Source organism: Dipodomys ordii, unplaced genomic scaffold (assembly GCF_000151885.1).
Source record: "Dipodomys ordii isolate 6190 unplaced genomic scaffold, Dord_2.0 Scaffold123, whole genome shotgun sequence".
Classification (NCBI taxonomy): domain Eukaryota; kingdom Metazoa; phylum Chordata; class Mammalia; order Rodentia; family Heteromyidae; genus Dipodomys; species Dipodomys ordii.
The window spans coordinates 3,667,051-3,682,673 of NW_012267339.1; the positions used below are offsets into that span (position 1 = coordinate 3,667,051).

The 15,623-nt window shown below is 42.8% G+C and overlaps 1 protein-coding gene across 1 annotated transcript in view; it reads right to left on the bottom strand.

The window, feature by feature from the left end:
• Window positions 1-14,093, bottom strand: part of Pdgfc (platelet derived growth factor C) — a 219,335-nt gene extending 205,242 nt beyond the window's left edge. The window contains exon 1 of the mRNA XM_013029858.1: window positions 13,488-14,093. Coding sequence (XP_012885312.1) covers window positions 13,488-13,605 — 118 coding nt within the window. The 5' untranslated portion in view covers window positions 13,606-14,093. The remainder of the gene's footprint in view (window positions 1-13,487) is intronic.
• Window positions 14,094-15,623: the final 1,530 nt, after the last annotated feature.

Sequence of the window (15,623 nt, forward strand, 5' to 3'; positions counted from 1 at the left end):
GTACATATGAATTGAAGGCAGCAACTAACTCCCCTACAGTTCAGCTCATAAGTGTTCCCCAAAAGCCCAAGTAGTAAAGGTTTAGTCCCCAAAATGGTGCATTTGAGAATTTGTACAATGTCTAAGAAGTTGAAGCTAGTGGGAGGTATTTAGGTAAACAGGCACATTCACTTGAAAGGGGACTCCAGACTCCTCTTCCTCTCTTTTTTTTTTAAAGATTTTTATTTATTTTTATTTTTGGGTCTGGTCGTGGGGCCTGAACTCTGGGCCTGGGCGCTGTCCCTCAGCTCTTCAGCTCAAGGCTAGCACTCTACCACTTGAGCCACAGCGCCTCCTCTGGCTTTTTTCTTTTTGCTTATGTAGTGCTGAGGAATCAAACCCAGGGCCTCAGGCATGCAAGGCAAGCACTCTACCACTGAGCCATCTTCCCAGCCCCCTCTTCTTCTCTTTTACTTCCCTGAGCATGCTGGCCATTGAGGATCAACCCCACCAGGGGCATGTGGTATATATACACAATGGAATTCTATGCCTCTATCAGAAAGAATGACATCACCACACTTGTTAGGAAATGGAAAGACTTGGAGAAAATTATATTAAGTGAAGTAAGCCAGGTCCAAAGAAACAGAGGTCCCACGGTTTCCCTTATTTGCAATAACTAGTATATGTCTGGGACAAATAAAAAAGCTCAGATAAGATGATGTTAAGCGAAATGAACCCCAAGATAGGGACACAAATGGTTTTTTTCTTCCTTGCTATTGTTTCTAACATATTTATAAGGTACCATGTGATTTTTTTTTTGTTGCTTTGTATGTCCCTCCCCCATGGTATAACTTCTGTTTTCACTGTATTTGATATTGGTATAATTTGGGGAGGGGAAGGGAAAACAAAATGTTTAAATAGGGATATAGATTGACCCATTGCAACAATGAGATGTACAAGATGCTATGTCAAAAAACTTTACAATTTAGGTGGGGGGGCACTGTAGTTGAGGAGGTGGGAAGGACAGGATGGTAAGGGAAAAACAAAGGAGGAGGCAACAATGCTGGACAAGAAATGTACTGTTTACCTTGCTCATGTAACTATAACCCCTCTGTACAGAATTTTCACAATAAAAAACTTATTTTAAAAAAAAGCAATGGGGGCTGGGAGGGTGGCTCAGTGGTAGAGCGCTTGCCTTGCATGCCTGAGGCCCTGGGTTCGATTCCTCATCACCACATAAGCAAAAAGAAAAAAGCTGGAAGTGTCACTGTGGCTCAAGTGGTAGAGCATTAGCCTTGAGCTGAAGAGCTGAGGGACAGCACCCAGGCCCAGAGTTCAGGCCCCACGACTGGACCCAAAAAAAAAAAAAAAAAGCAATGAAACAACCTGGTTATGAGCTGGAACTAGGAACACTAGGATCCAGAATAATCCTTTCCTATGTTTTTCATTATGTTGGTAGTACTGGGGTTTGAATTCAGGGCCTGGAGCTTGTTAGGTAAGCACTCGACCACTTGTGCCATTCTGCCAGCCTCCTTTTGTGTGTTTTTTTTGAGATAAGATCTTATTTTATGCTCAGGCAAGCCTTGTGACAATCCTGCTATTTATGTTTCTCCTATTGCTGGGATAATGGGAATAGAAATACATCACTGCATGCAAACATTGACAGATACTCTATCACTTACGTTTCCTTTTGGGGCTGGGGGGTTGTCTTGAACTTTTCTATCCTGGTTCCTGCCTCCTAAGTAGTTAAGATTAAAGTTTTGAACTCTACATCCCACAGCAACCAACTGACCATACCAATTATTTGTACAGTGACAAAAAAGCTAACTGGCACAAAGTCAAATTGGATTTTGCATTTTTCCACAAGGCCTCATTGTTTGAGGTAGGAATTAGCGTTCTTATTAGTGTTCATCTATGGTGTACATCTCAGTTTTAAGAGTTTACTTAGAGAGAACAGCACATACACACAGGAGCTAAATAAGGCAAATATGGGAAGTGTTTTTCTAGTTCACACAGAACCCAACTTAAAGGGGTGACTAGGTCTTTTTTTCCTAACTGTAGGCCATCTAGCCTCAAATTAATCATTGAAAAAATGTTCTTAGGTAAACGGCATGTCATACATTACACAGGAACTATAATATCCAACATTGTTTGCTGTTTGTGAAGCCTGTGGAGTCAAAGCTATTGCTACTCCTGCGGCCAAACTCCCACAGCAGCACTTTCAGGTTGCCAGGATGATGTGATCCATCGGCTTTTGAAACTCAGAAAGGCCAAATGATTTTTACTAAAACTTTCTTACACAAGAATTCCCTTTAAGAAGCAAATGAGCCATCTAGGATTGAAAGGAGCCACTGAATGAAGAAATGGTATTGATGTAGAAATTATTAAGAATCCTTTGCTCATTTCAATTTCCAAATGGACTTCCAGGTTCCATCGTTTCTTATTGTCACTTCTACTGTGCAGAGCCTTGGACTTCATTTTCCCATCTCAGCTCCACTTACTGGATTAGGATGGCACAGTCTCATGCCCAATTTCAGAGAAGGTAAATTGATCCCCTGAAGCAATAACGAGGCTCTACTCAGCAGTCGGTTTGAGAGAGGACTTATTATCTCTTCTCCAGTAATACAAATGAATGTCACCTGAGATTGGTTACAATAGTTGTTTCTTTTACAAGATGGGCAGAGTTTTAGTGACTGCAAATCATAACTGCCATTGGACTTCTATTTTACAAAGTTGTCACGATGAGCCTACTCTGTAAACCAGAGTAATTATTTTACAATAGTTTAGACATCTCTGAACCCAGAAGGAAAATTTTACTTTCAATCATTGTATTTTCATGGAATAGTACCCAGTGTGATCAAAAGGCAGGTCAAGTCACATAACATGTTTTCAAAAACTGATTTCTAGCTATTTTCGTAAGTTGACCACATTTATAAATACACAACATTTTAGGCATATTTTTAAGTTTCACTATATGATAGCAACAGTAGGTTATGATATCAGCAGTAGGTTTTATGCAATAGACAAAAACAAACCAGTACACAACCAACCAACAAATAGTGGTGACCTCATTCTCAACATAGCACACATTCGCTATCCTATAAAACACCACACACACCCCTGAATTTGGACTGCAAATCTATCACTTAAACATCTACTAAATGACCCAATTTGTTTACATGGCCCTGTAGCTTTTTATGGCCTTTCCATAAAGAAGTTATTACATCCATTCCCTTTATTTTGTTTAAGAGTGTTTGAATGAGCACCAGAACCACAAGGTAGTTAAACAAGCCTTCCTTAGATGGACGTGGTCTCATATAATTCACCACTACCGGGGACATATTCAGAACAATGTTTGTCATTTGGAAACACCACACATTCCCACATGCCAAAAGTATTTCCTGTGCTTTATGCCATTTAGAGGTTCAGCAGATATAGTAACTAAGTACCCCTTTTTTCCATTTTCCAAGGAAAAGTGTGAGGTTTGCAGTCCTTCCAGAAGATTTGCACCTCTGAGTGTTAGCTGTGGCAGGTCAACCAACCAGAAAGATCTGCAGAGGAAGACTCCAAAGGAAATGTGAAATCCAGACACCCTAATTGATTTCCTGGGATCTAAATGTTAGTTCTAAAAGGAAACCATTTTAAAGCAGTTAGTTTAATGTGCTGCCCAACGGATGCCTATTAAAAGTTATCGGTATAGATTAAAAATACATTTTCCAACAGGAAGAAAAACATTTTTTTCTAGGAAAGCAGAGAAATGATTTAATTTCTAATTTTATACTCCAGCATTCCTTTAAGCCTCATGCCTGCTAATATTCTCAAGAAAACAAAAAAGAAAGCTACCTTTTAGAGGTTATTTAGCATTTATCAATTCAATTTCCAGACTCCATATCTCTCCTTGTCCTAGCCTGACCTTTTTTCACCTGGAAAACCTTATCTTTAAACTTCTGATTTTTAAAAATCTGTCGAGAGAATTTTCACCTTAATAACCAACAAAAAGAAAAGATACAGTTTACTCTACACAACTATATCCCATATTCCTGAGACTGGTATTTTTATAGGCTCAAATCTTTTGTGTCTCCAAGACAACATATATCTGTGAAGAGCTCCAAGATTCATACATATTGTTATATAACCAAAAGCAAAGTCAGCTGTCATGTGTATAGTAATGGAGACACTGCTGTTTATTACACGGGAAGCATCCTATTTCATTATTAGCAATAGGCATGCACTACAACCATGCACTCTACCACTAAAATATCTCCATCTCTGGCCATAAATGTGCAGATCTGTGCTATTCAGACCTGCTAATGTGCAGATCTGCTGTCCAAAATTCAGGTAAATTTATTTTAGCAATTTTTGATGTGCTAAGGATGGAGCCCAGGGCCTTACACATGCTGTGCACATGCTTCACCACTGAGCTACACCTGGCTCTCAGCTAGATTGTTAGCTGTCCTCGGAATGGGCAATATGATGACATATCACACTCTACAAAGAGTTATTATAGATCAATGCTATGTTCCCTCCTTTCTTAAACAATTGACACGCTACTTGCTATGTTATCTTGTTTTAAAGTATAATAAATCAGAAACAAACACCAGACCACCAGACTCATTCTCTTTTCTAGACATAGTAAGACATTTCCAGTAAGAAAATAGTATTTTTTCTTCTAATTTATTCCTATCTTATTCAAATTTTAAGTAAATGTTCCCTTTTAGTGTGCTGGTTTTAAATATGGCCTGTTGCCATTGGAAAAGAAACTATAATGCTTGAGTAACTCCCATCATACTTTTCTAGTCACCCCAGAGTCTGATTGTGTGTAGCAGTGTGGGAAACAAGCTGTGATTTATTCCTTAGTGGAAAATAAAAGACTGTTTAAAGGACAGATGTCCTTATAAATAGCCAACAAAAATAACTTGCAGAGACAACATGAGATAAGTCCCAGGAATTAGACATAAGTCTCACTCCTGTTGTTGATGATTTTTCCTCTTTGTAGTGACTCCAAAGGCAGGTGCAGAAGCCAGCCTGGCTGATTTAAGTTACAGGGTCTATCTGTGCTTAAACACTGAGATGCTTAAAGTAATATCCACTCATGAACAAAGATTTCCTAGAATGCAAGCAGCATAAGCTTCAAAAAATGGCTTGCTATCCAAGAGAGCATATTTACTAAGAGAATTCTGGCATTTCCATTCCATAAGTATGACAAGGTGTTTACCAGGATTGTATGTATACAAGAGACTAGCATGAACTCATTAGAGAAATGACACCATCATTTGACTAAAGAATTTAACTGTCCCCTAAACTTGAAAGCCTTTTCTCTTAAGGACCTTAAGGCCCTGTCTTTGTTTGCAATGTAATAGCTTCACTATACTAAGTTGGCATGCTGGGAGCTGTCTCTCTTTTTATCAGCCTCCTGCTCCCTCACCCAGCCTCATTCTGCATGCTGTCTATTCTGTGAATAAAGGGTGAAAATAGGTCTTTGTTTATATAAAGAAGGCAATAGAGACTAATGTGGCCAGAGTCTTAACCTATATGTTGGAACCTAGGTTGTGTAGCCTGTGCTTCTGGCCAGTTCCGAAGTTCCAAACATGCCTAGTGGTTGAAAGAAAATTCTAGCCATCAGTACTTAATTATGTACACACCAAAGCAGAACCCTCTACCTGCTTAGAAAATAACTAAAAAGAATGGAGTTTTGATTGAATCTTAATTTGGAAGATCACTTTCTTTTGTTCTAATGACTGCTGATGGTGTAAGAAGAGAATCACTCACTGCAAACAACAGCAGTGAGTGATTAAATACAAGGCTTTAACTCCAGTGAGGAGTTTTGAAGTGGAATGGGCATTATGTTCCCAAAGAACTTTGAACACAAAATGAATGGACTATTACTGCTATCCTTCTCGCACTCAGTCCTAAGCACTCAGGAAGCTGAGACAGGAGGATCGCAAGTTCAAAATGAGGTTGGGCTACATAGTGAAATTTTATTTCCAGGAAAAGGAGGGGTAAGAGAGACAGGAAGTACATCTTCTCTTCTTCATGTTCCTAGATTCAAGGCAGAGCTTAGCACAAAGCACAGACTCATAAATATTTGCTGAATGAAAACAATATCCTACTAAAACATTAGACCATTTAACACATAAACGAAGAAACACCTGCCTTCAAGTTTGGGCTTGGAATCAGATGGAAACACTTACCAGCTGTGGGAACTCAGCTTGTGTTTGTGAATACCTCACAGGATGTCTGCAGATAAACTGTATACTATCTGCAAACATTGGGCACAAATGTCACCCCTAACAGGAACTCCTGGGAGTTTTGAAGCTTGCACAAAGATATGAGACTCATCTACTTACTCCCAAATGATATATCCAAATAGAGCTGGTCTCATGGTTATGCTGCTGATTCTAGCTGTATTATCAATACACCTTGTACACAGCATCCACACAAACCTGTATCCTTGCTGCTCCTGTTCCTTGGACACACTTATATTAATGCATCTTGTGTGGTTTGAGATGATGGCTCCTCTTAAGGAGCAACACACATCTCATTTGGCTAAGATACATGCTGTGACTCAGCTCTTATTTGAAAATGACATAACCCAGTGCAAAAGCATCATAGTTCAGAAACAAAAAAAAAGAAAAAGCAGTGAAACCAGTCTGGCAAAGATGGTATGGGTTAGAAACATCTGCAAATGTACAAAAAGGAGCCTTCCTAGGTCCAAGTAACTAGAAATGACTCAGGACAACATGAAGTGTAAGGCCAAGTCTGATGACAGACCAAGCTACTGGAGCTAATTTATAATGTATTCTCAGGAAGGAAATGGAAAAATGAATCTATGATACCAAAAATACTACTCTTAACTTAGTTTTAATAATAAAGGCAGTATTACAGTTCCTCTTTATGATTTTTAGCTCATTTTTGTTTAAGATTTAGCTTCACAAACAATTTTTTTGTAGGTCAAGGGGCTTGACCTCTGAGCCTAGACTCTGTTCCCCAACTCTTCAGCTCAAGGCTAGCACTCTACCACTTGAGCCACAGGGCCAATTCCGGTTTTCTGAGTGGTGTACTGGAGATAAAACTGGCTTTGAACTGTAAACCTCAGATCTCAGCCTCCTGAATAGCTAGGATTACAGGCATGAGCCACCAGTGCCTGGCACAAACAAAATTTTTTGGGGGTCCGGTTCTGGGGCCTGCACTCTGGGCCTGGGAGCTGTCCCTCAGCTCTTCAGCTCAAGGCTAGCGCTCTACCACTTGAGCCACAGCGCCACTTCCGGCTTTTTTCTTTTTGCTTATGTGATGCTGAGGAATCGAACCCAGGGCCTTGAGCATGTAAGGCAATCGCTCTACCACTGAGCCACCTTCCCAGCCCCCACAAACAAAATTTTTAAAAAGCTAAACTAATAACCATTTTAGGCAAACCATGGAAATCCACTGTTGTGAATTTATTTTCTGATGCTCTTGACCTTGAAGAGTTGACAGCCAGTGAATAATGTTGAAGTTCTGTCATTAAATCCATTTCAGAAAAGCACAATGTACACTCATGATTATTAATTAATTCCTATAGTATTTCTCATGAACATTTTGTGAAAATTCTGGCAACATAAAATGTTGAAATTATTTCTTAAACAATAAACAAAACTTTCATAAAACAAAGCCAGCCAATTTTAACCATCTTCCTTCTCCTCATCAATTAATAAACCAGAATACTCTCCATGTTCCTACCATTTCTGTTTAACAGGATTCCAACATGTAATAGCAATGATGCTACTACAAGAACCATTTTCAGTCATCTGCCAGATTTCTCTACCAACACAAATAACTACATTAGCCAGAGAAACATTCTATGTGATAGTTGTGATTATTCTAGGATTGTTTTCCTTAGTGTTCTTACAAGTAATTGCTCAAGAGCAATTGTTCCCATCTCACCTCAAAACCTGAGAAAGCATACAATCCTCTTACATAATACAGAAATCCTGCTATTTAAATAAAAATTAAAGTGTTTGAATTTTGACATCATAACTCCATTTCCCTAAGTGATTCTAACATATGGAATAATATGTTACCACATTAGCAGTTTACTCTTGTTGCCACTAATCTACAAGAGTGGCCTGAACAAAGTCACTTCTACTCTCAGATTTAGACACCTTGGGCTTTCCCAGCTCTAACATCCCAAGCACTACTTAGCGTTGATTTCCACTTGTTCATGGTACAAAGTACAAATGAGCCCAAAGCAAAAGATGAAAAACACTCACATTTCTGAGTATTTGTCATCCATTCACTGTTCTTAGAGTCCTTAGTCCATGTCAAATTCCCATCCTTGGAAAACACAAGGGCATGTCAATGGTGTTTTGTAGGAGTGTAACACCAGGTCTAGGAAATTTGGTTCCTGCTTACTTGGTGACATGATGTTTTTGCCAAAATTATAAAGTGGTAAGTACTCTGGTGAATTCCAACACTGCCAAGTCTATTTTCCAGTGACAAAAGCCAAATGGTGTGTAAAGTCTAAGACCAAAAAGATACTTTAAAGCAGGCCCACTGTTATAGTAGATACCAATGTTTTCCTCTAGTAAAGCATTGCACATACAGAACAATCCCAAAGACACTTCTTTGGCATATAGTATTAGTAAATATTAGTATTAGTATTAGTAAGACTGTGGTCCTACAGAGAGCAAGACAAACAAGTTCAAGGCTCATAAAAAGCATGGAAGGATAGAGAAAGAAGTGGATAGAGAAAGATAGATAGACAACAGAAGAACAAATTAAGAAGCATGGTAAGTAGTATGTCTTTAATTAGCCCTGATGAGACAGTGATGGGGATCTAATTTAGACAGAGTGTGGTCAAACAAAAACCTGCCTGGGAGGTGACCTATTCAATGTACATGACAAAAAGGTGTTACCAGCACAGAGAGGTGGTCAACTTAGCCAGAGCATCAGATTAGGGCTGAAACCCCATGTCCCAGCATGGATGCTTAGGAGTTACAATGAAAGGAACTATAGGACAAAAGCCAGGCAGAAGCTATACCCTTACCTCATTCTAGGTCCCTGAATTTGAGGGCAGGCTGAGGTAACAATAGACCTACTGTTGCTATGTATCATGCTTTCAAATAAAACAATCAGAAACATTAAAATTAGTTAAGTTAATGAAGAGACTAGAATTATGACCACTTTGATAGAAAGCAAACCTATGAAAAAATAAGATTTTTCTTTAGTATATAAATGTCTCAATTCATTATCACTCAATATATCAAAATGACACACTCTTTTCATAAAAGATGTGCAAGTTTGAAGGTAAAACAGCATCTTAGCACTAGAAAGACAGAAGTAGATGCAAATATGAAGAAAACTGGTAAGACGTTTCAGAATGATTAAATAAGAGGCAAGGCTAAGATTTAGGAGACTGAGACAAAGCTCTACAAGATGACATGTGGACAAAGTTTAGAGTCTGATCCTAAAATGCAATCCATTTGCAACTGATGAACAAATTTTATAATAGTTCTTAAAGCTTCTTATAGAACTTTTCTATATTTTAAATACATTTTGGAATTAAATATGCAGGTCATCCAGCTAAATATAGAAAATTAGGATTGGCGCTGGACGCCCGTGGCTCACGCCTGTAATCCTAACTACTCAGGAGGCTGAGATCTGAGGATCACGGTTCAAAGCCAGCCCATACAGGAAAGTCCGTGAGACGCTTATCTCCAATGAACCACTAGAAAACTAGAAGTGGCACTGTGGCTCAAGCGGTAGAGCGCTCGCCTTGAGCTGAAGAGCACAGGAACTCTGGCCCAAGCCCAGAGTTCAAGCCCCACGATCAACCAAAAAAAAAAAGAAAAGAAAATTAGGATCGGCCTGGGAGAAAAAGTTACCATATAATGGAATAGCCTCTTGTAATCCATTGTGAAAAATAGAATTCATCATTATATAATGGCACTTATTCAATTTCCTCAAGTCTTCCTCCAACGCAGCAGAAAAACAAGAGGAACTTTCAAAAAAAGTTTCTAAGTAACAAAAATAAATGGCACAAAGGTCAACATTCAAACTTATAGACTAACTTCAAGAAAGTCCCCTGTAGCCTCACTCAGAGTTTATTTACTGTTAGACACTATTTTAAAGATGTGTGACCATCTGTCTGTTGATTAAATTTTAAGCTGCTACCTAAAGGGAGTCAGGACTAGGTACAGTTTTGTTAAGCACAAGCACTTGCATCAGTAGGAAGACACAGCTGGCACTAATATAGGCAAAAGGCATTCCTCGTAGACCATGATCCCCATGGCAAATAGAGCCACATACCACAAAAGCCCTTGAAGAAAAGCATGCATGCAATAATTGATACCTGGAGGTAGCCCTAAAGTAAAAAAGCATTTCTCAAGTGATAGATAAATACAAATCACTACTCTGTGATGCAAAGTAGAAGAGATATTACTCCATCATAACTTATGATTGACATTTCTTTTGGTTGGCTACAAAAGACACAATAAACTGGATTTTGTTTTCTTGTTTCTGAATGTATATACCAATCATTCTACTGTAACTAAGAAGCATTATCTTGATCTTATCTTACTCATTTCGGGGTAGGCATTCTATCTGAAAGCAATACATATTGATATTAGTGTTTTTCCTGTCCATGTATGGGAGATTCATAGACCACAATTGCTCCAAGAAATGCCATATTATGGTTAAAGTATTGTGAAAAATGAAGCACAAAAATCTGGTATTTGCTGAGTGGTAGAGCACTTGCCTAGCATACATGAGACTTTAGGTTGAACTGGAAGATAAAGCTATGTTTACATTGGAGGATAAAGCTATGTTTACATTAAAGTACAGTCCTATAATAGGTCAAAATCCAGATAAATAACAATTGTTTTGACTCATACCCACATAGTCCAATCTAAATACAAAATATCTAGAACTGGAGAATCTTAATACTCAATTTCATTCAGAATACAAAATTAATATTGAGAGTGAGCAGGTTTGGATATTTGATTGAGTAAACACCATTAGAGGAGCGGAATACTCTAGAAAAATGAAGAAGGATCCCGGAAAGCAGATGTATGTTCATCTAATCACAAAAGGCCAATTTGTGTTTGGTACTGGAAGACCTTTCATAAAATGACAAGATGCACAAATTTGGACCCATGGTATTTTCTCTGAGGTATCCTTGCTAGAAGTTAATTTGATAATCATCAAACAGATCAGCAGAGGCATCAAATATCAATCACTACCCCTTGGGAATGGGAAGTTTTAAGGTCCAAGAAGAAGAAGAAGCTGTTATTATTCAGCAAAAATGGTCACATTCTAGGGGGAATCTTCTTTAATACCCACCTGCTATCCTCCAATCCGGGAACCTTAACATACAAACATCAACCTGAGCATGTGCAGAAAAATAGCTCCATATTGCCCCCTAGTGCTGGCTAGTCCCATTTCTCTTTAGGCTAAAAACTACATGGTGATTAGTTCCTCTACTACTTCTTCCAGCCAATCCTCCAAGAGCTAAACATAGCCTACAGATTAGAAAACAACCAGGCTATTTTTAGCATCATACATCTTAGGAATGGAAATGGACCAGCCTCTAATGGCAACAGAAAGTGTGTACACTGGCTGAATGAACTCACCTCTCTTGAGGGTGTGAACCTACTCAGTAAACTAGCCCATGACCAAAGGCTAAAAAGCTCTAGAGAAAACTGCTGGGTAAGTCTGGGGCCAAGAAACAAGATGATAACAACATGCACATCACAACAGAAAACTACTTCAAGGAAAAGGAGAAAGTACAAGTAACAAGAGAACCTAGGAGATACCAAGCCAGTGCAGTGGGAGAGATGACATGAGATCAGAATAAGGAGCTAGAAAAACAGAGGCCATGAAGACTGTGCACTGTTGTTGCTATGGAAAAGCTTGTCTAGTAAGAGGCAACATTTTGAACTGAGCATTTATTTCACATAAGAAAGAACAAAGGTTGGTCTGATCTGCTTCCTGACTGGGTCCAGCTGGTGCTGTGGCTCCTTTGATCACTTTCTCTGGCCCTCTGCTGGTCTTGTGATTAGTGGTAGATCTCTAGGCTTCCCTTTGATCAGTAGCTCAAGGAGCCTGCAGGTGCCATGTGCCACTACGTTAGCACGTGGTTAGGAACAACCACAACAATATTGACTGATAAATGTGATACTGTGTCTTGGCATGCAAGAAACCAAGACAAACAATGTCTATCAAAGCCCCAGTAAGCCTTATTTTATCTAACTTTAGTACTCTAGAACTTTCTGTGCTTTCTTAACATTGAGCCCTTTTTTGCATTTAAATCCAGAGTTGAAGCTTCAAAACATCCTATGTATAAAGAAAGAAGTCCTGATGACTTTAAAAAAGGAGTTCACTACCCTGGGATTTGCCAGGTATGCTACTTTTGTTCATCTTACCTGGATTAGAGAACATTCTTGCATTGTCAACAGCAGACATGAAAGCAGAAAAACATGAACCATTTCTTTTCAAATAACAGTAAGAACCACCACTGGTAAACAGGGTGTTTAATATTCCACTTTTAGACAGCCTACATTCACATTGTGGTTTCAAGGGCGGTCTAAAATTTCTATTTACAAAGGAGGTTCAAAAATGACTTCATAATGGTAGATGAAGAGAAAAAGAGTTTAGAAATTGAATGATGTAAATCATATGGGGTTCAGAGGCTAAGCAAATTACACACCCCGAAGCTTCCCTGGCTTTATGAAAGGAGCCTTTCTCCAGCTCTGTGCAATCCCAGCCCAGAGGAACTTACATTGGAGAGTTTTCTAAACATTTCAGGTACACTTGAAAAGCTGAAAGTAATTCTCATTTCCTATGCGGGATTAAGTCGTTTCCAACATACATAAAATAGCAGTCATTCACTAACACACACACACACAAAAACACCACCAGAAAGGTAAGCACAAAGGCACGTTTACACACACACACACACACACACACACACACACACACACACACACAGAGCTCAAAAGAAAGACATATTTTATTCCCCTAAAACACGTCGCAGAGTCTGGACCTCAATATTTCTTATCTACTTAAGAGTGGATGCCTTTTCAATGAATGCGGCTGATGGGTGTCCTGAAGTCCCCCTGGCCACTGCACTCCCCCACCCCACCCCAAGAAAAACCCACTCTGACTAAAATCAAGCATGTCAAAACTCATTCATTGTGGATTCCCTTTTCCAGGCAGTTCTTGAACAACGTATAACTCCGGCAACGCGCGACCCCGCGACGTGCCGAGCACTGACGTTCACAATCGCTCCTTGGCTAGGGCTGCACAGCACTCGCGCTCCCCTGCTAAAGTTCTGGGCAGCTCCGGTGGCCAACAGGCAAAAGTCCCCACGGACGCACGGGGCGCGCATCTTGCGCGCTCGAGAGACGCGGCGGCGCCCACGCGGGCTGGTGGGCAGCACACGCGGCAAGGCGAGCGCGCACAGCGGGCAGCCAGGGTGCGAGAGCGGGGTAGCGGCGGTGGGGGGTGGGGCGGGGAGGAGGGCGCAGACTCACCGTTCTGCTCCTTGTCGCTGGAGAACTGGAACTTACTGCTCAGGTTGGACTCTGCCTGCGCGCCGAGTCTCTGGCCGGCCAGGGCAGATGTCAGCAGGAGAAGGCCGAAGAGGAGCATTTGGCTGATTGGGGCGATTGCTCGCTCGCGGCGGGCACTGGGGAAGCGGCGACTCCGAGCCTATCACCACCGCCCGGGGAAGGCTGCACCGGAGTGGAAGCGCCGAGCCTTCTCTGGCAGCGGAGAATCGCAGGGTAGTTTCCACATAATCCCATCCAAAACTTTTTTCCTAGAGCCCTCTTCTGTGTCTCCAGTTTGTTGAAAAGGATCAAAGCAAAACCTGGACCTGAACCAGTTCCCCAAGGTTTAAACAAATCCTGAGCTGTGCCGAAGTGGTGGGGGCTGGAGGGGGGGGAGAGGGAGGGAGACGAAAGAGGAAAGAGGGGGTGGGGACGCGGGGGAGCGGCGAGAAGTCACCGGCGACTTGCAGGGAGCACCTGTCAGTTTAGGGGCCCGGAGCGAGCCGGGGACTCAGGGGTCGCGCAGAGTCCGTCTGGAAGCCAGGTCGGCGGGCGAGCGCTGTCGGATCAATCACAGAGCTGCCAATAGATGCGGCGCTCCGGGCGCCCGCTCCCCGCCCCACCCCCACCCCACCCGGAGGGGGAGGGGGAGAAGGCGGCGCGGGCGCCGCGCGGGTCCCGGGGGTGGGGGGCGGCGGTTGGCGGCGGGGAGCGCCGCGGGGAGTCGAGGCCCGGGGAGGCCGCGGGTCAGTTCACCAGTCGCGTGTTCGCGGGCTGCGCGGCGGGTCCTGTCCGCCTCCGTCGCTCGGCTCCCGGCACCTGGCTGGAGTTGGGCGCGACCAAGTTCACTTGGGCGGGTGCGTCTTCCGCTCCGGGCAGCCGCCTGGATCGCAGGTCGGGGGCGCCGGGGACTCCGGGCCGGGCCGTTCCCTCCCCCACTCTCAGTCGGCGCTAACCTCGGGGCGCAGCGGCGTCTCCACCCGGGCTGCCGAAGGAAGAAGGCCGGGCCGCCCGGAGGACCTCGCTTGTCCCCTCCCCTTCTCCACCTTCCCCCCACCAGCGCGGCGCGGCGCGGTGCGGAGGTGGGGGGGGCCCCGAGCCTCTGTCCTGCGGGCGGCCGGGGGTCGGCGTCGCCGTGGGGGCCGGTTTGCCAGCTGGCCGTCCAACAGGTGCTGGAGCAGACGGGGTGCTTCGGGGCACGCCTCCCGTGGAGCCCAGCAGGCGCGGCGAGGAATGCCGCCCACCCGGAGGGCCCGGGCTTCCTTTCCACCCGTTGCCCCTAACCCCAAATAAGGAACACTTAGGCCGCGGGAGGGTGCTGCAAAAGCGAGAAGTGAAGAACTTGCCGGGACTCCTCCTCCCGTACTAGACAGCTGTGACTCCTTACTCTGTGTCCAGGGGATCCCCACTCCCCAGGACCTTTGCCCATAGCACTTGTGCCCAGCATTTCTAGACTACGGGAACAAGGGACGCTGGACGCAAAGTTTCCTCTTCTTTGCAGTTCTGAAGTAGGAGGAAAGGAGTAAAAGACAAATGGCCTCAACAATAACATTCATTCAGTCAATTTAACAACACACTATGTGTTTATCCCTCACTGTGCTGGGCACTTAGACTGTGGCAGTGACAAAGGCAAAAGTCCCTGACCTTTCAAAACTTCAGCACTAGGTGGGCAGCATATTACTCTCAATCCCCACCCCCTAGAGTGGAGAGACTGTGAGTAGGGGCAAGCAGTCCCCTTGGCCCCTTATGACAGGCTTGCTTGTGAAACAGCCTAACACCAAGCTGTCTTGAGCCCTGGTAATGGAAGGGCTGGCCTCTGTACTGAGAAGGTAGAGAAAGCACCCAAATCTGCACGTGGCCTGGGCCCAGATCTACATTGTGTGGTTCGTGCTGAGCCCTGAAGTTCCTAGGAGACTGTCTAAAATGATAAACATCAGCAGATCAGCAGAGCCTGGGTGGTTCCATGTGCAAGGCATCTGTCCTCCTCAGAATGGAGCATGTTGCCTTATCAAGGAGCAGAAAATCCTTGGGAATGTGTTGAAGGCACAAACAGAGTCAGAACGCTATATTGTTAAAGAGTAGAAGGTTTGGGGCTAATCACACACACACATATCAAGC